Genomic DNA, 8,962 nt, shown 5'->3' on the forward strand with positions numbered 1-8,962 from the left:
AAAATATGCCGAACCATGTGTCCTGTATCATAGCTACATGAATGACATTTGCAGAAAAAAACCCCGCGTGAAAATCAGTTCGGTATTCAGTTCGGTATGATTAATTAAATGCGCTGACAGCTCATTACACCTGCCATACAGATGACACTGAGTGGAGCGGGTGACCGGTCTAAGATGGCGGCTCCACGGCTCGACCGCGCTAATAGGCAGTAGCGGTCGATAGGGCGTCTATCTATATGATGTCTATGGTTCAGAGCGCGTCTCAGGTGCTGCGGTTATCACTCCGCCCAAGTAACAGTGCTTCGCCTTCAGAGAATATAGTTCCCAGTATTTATACAGTTAAAATATGTCTGTGTCTCATGTGACTTTGTACACTCTGTTACTATACAAATCACAATATATAAATAGGAAAATGTTTGCGTTATTTGGCCACTTATTTGGATTAGTATGCTAGCTGCAACCATTTACATCCAGTCTTTGTGCTAAGCTAGGCTAGCGGTGGGTGCGTCAAACAGACTTATAGCACGCACGGAGATGAAAAAGGTATGTATGGACTTATCTAACTCTGGGGGATAAGGTGAATAGGCTAAAGTCCCAAAAAGTCGGAGTGTTCCTTTAGTATGTGGTAGTATTTTAAATATAAAAAAATAGACAATGCCCTGCCCAACAAAAATAAAGTCGCTGTTTGGATTTAAAGCTGCAGTCCGTCGTTTTTCCTCTTTGTCGCCATCTCTGTTAGAAATCTGCAATTGCAGTTATTCGCGGAATTATTAACTGTGCGTGGGTAGTAAATCGGCATGAAACAGCGCGGATGAACACAATGTATTGAGGCTGCCGCGTCGCTGTGGATACTGTACTACTGTCATCAGCAATCTCAGAGTATACTTTTTGAAAGTGTCAACATTAGAATTTTCATCGGAAAATGTCATCTGAACAAGTAAGTATATTCACTTTTGTTCTGACCAAATTCGGGGGGTGGGGGCAGCATTGCAGTAGCTATATCATGCTGATTAAATCTAACGATTGCTTATATCACGTCAAAACATGAAAAATATATTTTTTCTGTAGCCACTCTGAAGTCTGAAGTCTTTGGGTTTTACAACTGGTGAATCTCCAGTTGTCACTGGTGATTGTCGCTTTAAACTTTCGGGATCCGCCATACCAAGTGCTAAGCTAAATCTCCACCTCCATCATCCACACACGCTAGCCGGGGACTCCTTCTCTATGTGTACAGAAGTGACGTAATGACGCAAAGACATGCTCGAAATTCCCGCGGAAATCCACCAGTACCACTGGAATTAAAATCATTATTACAAGCTTACCGTTTTGAATCGAGGTAAGGCAAGCAGATAGTTTTGAACACTGGCTGGTTACGTTTTTTTTCAAAAATGTCTTTTTTGATATTTTTAAACCCAAAAAAGTGCCGGACTGCAGCTTTAAATATGCAAATGCTTTAGTACTCATTTAGTACTTAATCATTGAGTCAATGATTGGATCATTATTGTAGTGATTATTATGTTTCTAGTATGTTTGGCAACAGTTCTTCTAACCCTAATGGATATTTCTGATATTGGAAGACACATTATGGCCATATTCCATGAAAAAGCCATACATGTTGTGATGTTATTTCCACCAAGAGGTGCATACATTTTCCGGTCAAGATCTTGTATTGACAATGCAAGAGTCAAGCTTTCTGTAAAGTCTACTCCAGCACATCCCAATGACTTTCAATGAGTTTAAGCTCTGGACTCAGAGGTGCCAAATCATGTGTGAAAATGATTCTTCATGCTCCCTCTCAACCATTCTTTCACAATTTCTTGAGCAGCAAATCCGCATATTAGAATGATTTCTGGAATATATCAAATAGGAAACTGTCATTTTAAATCGTAATAATTATTCACAATATTAGGCCTATACTGTTTTTACTATATTTGTTGAGCATAAGATATTTTTCAAAAACATTTAAAAAAATTTGAATGGTAATCTATTTGAGTGTATATGATCTAGGCATTATATAAAAAAAATATATATAAAAAAAGTTACCAAAATATGTTACCATATTTTTTACCTAAATGCGTAAATGTTAATTGTTACTTTATTTTACAGTAGGTGTACTTACAGTGAACTTACCTAAGAAAGTACTGGCTAATATAAGGTAACTACATGGGTTAAGGGATAGGTTCAGGGTTAATACCTAGTTATAACCTAGTTTTTGTAATTACTAATAAGTACATAAGTACATGCGGAACAGGAGTGTAAAATAAAGTGCTACCATGTTAATATTAGATTTTGCTTGATTTTTCTAGGAGAATTTGCCAGGCTCAAAGGGAAAACAGGTTTAGTTATAGTAGGTTAAGCAGGTGATGATTTCCTGTGACTTGGTATTACAGTTTGTTCCCATTGGGGCAGCTGATGGTCATATGGAAAAGTTGGCTTGACTCCTCTGGCTTTGTGCAGTCAGATGAAAAATGCTGAATTAAAGCAAAGTGACACACATGTTTCTTCCCAGGCCAGCATCGCGCTGTCACGTTTCACACCATGTGAGACTTCATGGGAGATCCACAGCCTTCGTCCAAGAATGCATAGACTACCGCTCCACTCCCTATAAATAGTAGTAGCCGTCTAATACTTGGATGGATGTCCCATTTAGGCGACCGTCTTCACCTACACAAATATTAGCCTTGGCTAATGCTGTGTAGACTTGAGCCCAGATTTGTCTGCTGAAAAGAGAAATTTATTTTCCCCAAATAAATAATAATAATAAAAAAGATTTCATTCTCTATGTTGGAAACATTAACCAGAATATACGATATTTCACGAATATATATATTAGGTTTCTTGGAGATTTTGGACATTGTGAATACACCACAGAAATTATAGTTTCCAAATGTGGGTAGAATGAAGATTTGCAGCAGTTAAAAAATGATAGAAAAAATAGATCGTGTTTTGAGTTTGTTGAGTTTTGAGTTTGAGCATTTCATGTGATTTTATATTTTTGCACTTAGTAGGGTCATTTATGGAGACCTACTAATACCTTATGTACTTGTCACTCTCCATTAGAGCTAATGGACGTCTAGTTCAAGTAAATGTCAATGTGTCATACAGTATATTGTCAAAAGCTTGACAGTGAATGGCAGTAGCTTTTGCAATATGTTTTAGTCTACCAATCAAAAGTTTGGGTCTGGATTTTTTTTAAAGAAATTAATAATTTTATTTAGTAAAGACACATTAAAATGATCAAAGGTTTACAATCACAGCAATAAATTAGATTCTAAAAGAATATTAAAATGGAGAAAAGCTATTAATAATATTTAATAATAATATTTCACAATATTAGTGTCTTTTGATCAGCGTTGGTTTGCATAAGAGACTTATTCACACAAAAAATCTTACCTAGTGAACATTTGACGACATCTCATCTCTTAGCAGATGCATGACTTTCTTTTATGAATTTCCTTCCAGTCATACAATTATACAACACACTGATTAATATTCTCCAGAATTCAATATCTTTTAAAGCGGTATAGTAGTCCTGCACCAAAATAAGCCTATGGGTCTGCGCCAAAAAAAATCTCATTGCATAACAGACCTACTTTAACCCCCGGCACCACTAATTTGAGAGAACATTCACCACAACACCATACACACCAAGATCCTCTTATTTTGTGACCACCATGTGGGACTAATTCTCTCTGCAATCATTTGAAGAGGTGACATGCATGAGTAGAGAAAGTTTGAGTGCTGTGAACGGGGCAGGAGGGAGACATTTCCCACAGCCGTAAGATCAGGCCACTGAGGTGTTAGTCATTTCTTTGAGAAAAAGCCCTGCTCATACCAGATTACCACTTGCTCCAAACCTATGATACAGTGTTTCCCACATACACAGGGTACAAAACATTTCGGTCTGCTTTTTACCTGTATTATAAACACATTTTTTTTCATATTAAGCATGTTATTTATTGCATGAATTAAATATTCATCCTGTTCAACCCTTCACTTGACAATTATAAAATGATTACCTGTGTACTATTTTATTCAATTCTTTGCCAGGTTCTAATTCCTTTGTGACCTATGAGGTCATAGTTGTTTGCTTTTAATCTATTTGTTCTGAAACCAGTTATTGACCTTGTCTGTTCTTGGAATTACGACTCTGGATTGTTTGACTCTTCCCGCTGCTCTGTTTGGACTCAAGCTTTCGCTGTTCCTCTGACTACGAGCATGCCTGCTGCTTTTGAATTATGTGCCTGGATAATATAAATAAAGCACCATTACCTGACTGTTCTGTTCATTCTGCGCTTGAGTAATTCGTACTCAGTCCTGACATTACAGTCTGGTCAAACATGGACTCATTTGAGGACAGAGACAGGTCTTACTCTGCAATCTCCAGGCTTAATTTGCGAATACTCCTGCTCTTTATCATCCAGCCCATCATCATAGAGCGATTCCTTCTGGTGTTTTTGTAACAGTAAGAGATGTGCACGTAAACCTCACTCTCCTGATCTGAAGAGGCGCTAGAGACTGACGCTAGAGGTGCACCCGCTCTCACATCGGAGACACCGGTTCGAAACCTTGCTTGGAGTGGGTTGAGTAGGACCGGTGGCATTTGGTGCCGTGACCCGGATGGGAGTGAGGTTAGTGGGGTGAGTTTAACCGACGTAGGCCAGTGAGAGCTCCGAGCCTAAACCTCACTCCCCTGGCCTCAAGAGGCACACTAGAGGCTGCAGTCTTTAGCGTCCTTGTTAGTGCGCCCGCCTCCCATGCCAGAGATCCCAGTTTGAATCCCGCTCGGAGCAGGTCAGGTAGTACCGGGGAGACTTTGTTGATTATAATGAGGTTTAAACCTCACCACTGATTTACGACCCATCATGTTTGACCGGATGGGAGAATGAAGATGGAGATAAATTAGAAGTGATACCTGGGTTATTATACTAAACTTAAAATGAAATGAAACATGATTTTTTTTTTACTTGAAATAAAAAAAAATTGAAACTTATTTTAATAACCACAGTTCTCAGTTTCATTTAGTTTTGTGTACTACCATATCTGAAACTAAAAATAAAAATAATAAAACTAACAAACATGACAAAATCACTTAATAAAAAATTAACTAAAAGTATATGTGAATAAAAACTAGCTATAATAGCATCTTAATGATACAACAATAACAGAGACATTCATGATGCTCATCTTTAATGGGCTTTCAGTGCCATTAACCAAAATGTCAAACTTTAATAAAAAAAAATATATTTCACAAACTAATCAATGTTTTTGTTTATGTATTATTAATTTAATATTACTTAAAATGTTTGCTATATAATTCTGAATTTAAAATTAGGAAAGCTTTAGGGTGGTTGGTGCCATTTTATTTGCATATTATTTGCATATTATTTTATCCTGTTTTTGGTTAGCGAGAGAGATATTTTCTTATTCATCAAAATTTTGATTCTTTTCCTCTTTATTATTTTGGCATTTCCTCTTCCAGACATATTTTATACCTTACCTAATATTTTTACTTTATTCCTTACCTAATTTGTGTGTGTTTGATGTGCTTGGACGAGAGAAGGGATCTCAAGCAACCTATTTATCACTCCTCCCTAACCCTAAACTGGGGAGGATGTAATACAGACTTACCATTAAATGTGTGTCAACACTTCACAACCCACAGAGACAGAGATGAAGCGAAATAGGCCCATTAACCTCAATTTTATTGGATTCACACAATGACCGCACGTTCAACATGAAGCATTTGTACAAATGACTCACTAGTAGCCTGGAGTGTCCTAATCTGTTTGTATTTGTTGTGAAATTAAGATAATACATAAAGTGAATGTACTTTATCATCATAATATTATCATCATCATCTTATATAAACATTCAGAGCACATAAACTAACATAAGAAAGACAGCTAAAGTCTTCCAGAGTTGCTGGGTTTCCTCATTAATCCATAAGGACTGACACTCTTATGTGACTCTGTTAAAGGGCTACGCTGGCGTTCTGATTCAGGAGGGCTCCCTGCCGTCCCCTCTGGGCTGCTTTCACTTGCCTTATGGTCCATCTCTACCGGCTCATCCTCCCTAAAGCCGTCCACATCGAGCTGAACATCACCAGGCCGGGCCAATGGCGCAGGAGGGGTGTGCCTGTGCGCTGTGGGTCTGAGACAGTAAAACAGAGCCTGCAAGTCCTTCCGGAACTTAGAGCTCATGCCAATGTAGATAAACGGATTGTAGAAACTTGCTGACTTGGCGAAGAGGCTTGCCAGGATGCCGTTGAGTGGGGGTACTTGGTAACCCAAGGCAGACCACATGGAAATGACTGCGTACGGGGACCAGGCCAACAGGAAGGCCACACACACAATGAGGGAAACCTGGAGTGAGAAACACAGTGCGACACATGCGTGAATATGAAGCTGAGAGCAATAGTTAGTTGTTAGATGATCATTGAAATGTATGGGGCAATTGTTTTACCCGTGTGATGCTGCGTTCAATCTTTTTCTGCCTCTCGCTAACATCTCCTCCCCTACTGAACTTGTGGCTGGAGTTGACCGTGCGGATGATGGACACATACGTGAAAACTATAATGAACAGCGGCACGAAGAAGTTGAAGAAGAAAATGCCGATGACGTAGAGCTTGAACGGAACGGAGAACAGCGCTCGCGTCCAGTCGATTTCACATGTCCCATACCTGCGAGCTGCAGAAGAAATGAAAATCAAAGAAATCTCAATTTCAAATTTAAAAGATGGTAAACATCCTTGTTACAGTCCTACCTCTGTAACTGCCCCAGCCCAGCAGCGGAGCTCCAGCCCAGAACAGAGAGAACAGCCAGACCGCAGTTATGACCAAGCAGATATTACGCTTGTTGACCTGATGAGCTAAAGAACATGGCAGGAACAAGGATAAATCGCTTCTACAAATGGAGAAATAACAGTCCTAGATTGATCAAAGATTCAAGTTCAGAAGTTTTTAGGTTTAACCACTTATTGTTTAATAAAAGGCGAAACAAACAGGACTTGCTGGTATTCACTGTGTCCTACTGAGGATCATTCTGTCTCCCAAACAGGATGATTCCCTTGTAAAAAATTTAATAAATAAAAATTATTCTGATAATTTATAATAAATGTAAAATTATTTTTTTTAAGTTACATTTTTATTGTATTAATTACTTATTCGAATTATGATAATTTATTAAAATTGCCCATCTTTAGAAAGCAGAATTAAACTAACACCATCAAATTTGACCTTATTATTCATAAACGTCTTGAATATAAATGTCATTTTAAATTCATATATTAGAAAACTACATTTTACCCCTAATTTATTTCTTCACAGACCCCCTAGCAACCACTTGCAACTCCTGAACCCTAGTTTAAAAACTAGAATTTTTACTTATTAACCCAAATCCCAAGTCGATTTAGCACAGATTTTGTAACGTAATTGCAGAACAGCTTTCAATGACTCCACTGCATGAGCACCTGGACTAAATACTGGGTCGCAGCCAAACAAAGGTATAATAACCCAGTGGGTTTGGCCGAGATGGAGCATACCATGCTGAGGGTGGCAACCTTTGATGTAGCGGATGACACTGATGGCTGTCAGTGTGTTGATGCTGATGAGTCCGAAGAGCAGGATTAGGAATCCATCCACCTGGCCAAGACACAATATCTTATACATTGCAAGCAGGTCTGGCATTCTGAAGGAGTAATCGCTCTTACTTGTCTCATCACCCACTAACCAGGCCCTGGGGAACAAGCCAGCTAGATTAGGGGATAAAGGGACACATGCCTGTGTACTTGGAACAACTACAAATAATTCCTCTCTTCGGCCCCTCCTGCCTCATAACACCACCTGCCAGACTGCAAAGGGAACAGAGTGATGGAGCTCTCACGCCAGATATTGTGTGATGTCCTCTAAAAGGCACTTGATCATTTGAACTTTGTAGCTGAATTCAACTGGAGGATCTCAAATAAAATATAATATACGTCATTACTCACCCTTATGTCGTTCCAAACATAGTATGACTTTCTTTTCTCTGTAGAACATAAAAGAAGATATTTTGAAGAATGTTTTGTTGTCCATACGATGATAGCCAGGGTGGTTCAAAACAACAGTGGACCCCTTTAACTTTCACTGAGGCATATTTTCAAAATATCTTCTTTTATGTTCCACTGAATAAAGTCATGCAAGTTTTAATTGGCATGAGGGCGAGAATCATCCCCTTACCTTGCAAGTCCAAAATGTCTTCATAAGATAGCCTTCATCTCTGAACACATCGAAAACCTCAAGGATTCCTCGAGAATATCCAAAAATAGCAATGCTGGCATCAGAAATGGCAAGGTTGAGAGTTAAGATATCCTGTGGTTCGAGAGACTTTCTTTGCTTAGTTAAAAGTAATATTACAACCCCATTTCCAATCCAAGAGAGCCATCCTATCAAAGAAAAATATATAAAATTTACCTATTGTTTATTCTCACAAGACATTTGAACGTAGTAAAGCTCAAGAAAAAACAAACCATATTCAGGTACAGAGAATAAAACACAATTAGACAATTACCTAGTATTACCAAATAGACACCAATAGCGGTTTCTCCTCCATCCGACACTCTGTAGACTGTGACATTTGAGAGAAGAACATTGTGGATGTCCATCTTCCGTGAAAACCATTAGGTTGGACTCATCTCAGGGTGACGTTTGCTAGGGTTCACTGTATTTCTTTCTTCATTTATGAAAGTTCAGCAGACATACACAGGCTACCCGGACTAGACCAAATGCCCTAGATCTACACTTGAGCACACATTTGAACTGTAACAGAGCCCCTATGTTGATCAAGACTAGGTGTAATCTCCTAGGTGTAATCTTGTTAAAGACTTTAGAGACTGAGGTTTTTCGGGACAGGTCTTGTCAGTCACCAAACCACTTAAGGCATTCACCTCAGCTCTTGAACTCACCCGACGTCAATAAGCCCGT

At 38.8% G+C, this 8,962-nt stretch overlaps 2 protein-coding genes across 2 annotated transcripts in view; both read right to left on the minus strand.

Annotated features, from left to right (window-relative positions):
* Nucleotides 1–8,962, minus strand: part of coch (coagulation factor C homolog, cochlin (Limulus polyphemus)) — a 76,695-nt gene that overhangs the window by 9,594 nt on the left and 58,139 nt on the right. The window lies entirely within an intron of this gene.
* Nucleotides 5,676–8,834, minus strand: opn6b (opsin 6, group member b). Its single transcript, XM_079633574.1, has 6 exons — nucleotides 8,550–8,834; nucleotides 8,219–8,424; nucleotides 7,543–7,642; nucleotides 6,766–6,870; nucleotides 6,466–6,689; nucleotides 5,676–6,365 (listed from the first exon to the last, which is right to left on the minus strand). Exons 1-6 carry the CDS (start codon nucleotides 8,641–8,643, stop codon nucleotides 5,907–5,909), a joined length of 1,188 nt encoding a protein of 395 aa, XP_079489700.1. The 5' UTR covers nucleotides 8,644–8,834; the 3' UTR covers nucleotides 5,676–5,906.

The sequence above is a fragment of the Phoxinus phoxinus genome (assembly GCF_949152265.1).
Source record: "Phoxinus phoxinus genome assembly, chromosome: 13".
NCBI lineage: Eukaryota > Metazoa > Chordata > Actinopteri > Cypriniformes > Leuciscidae > Phoxinus > Phoxinus phoxinus.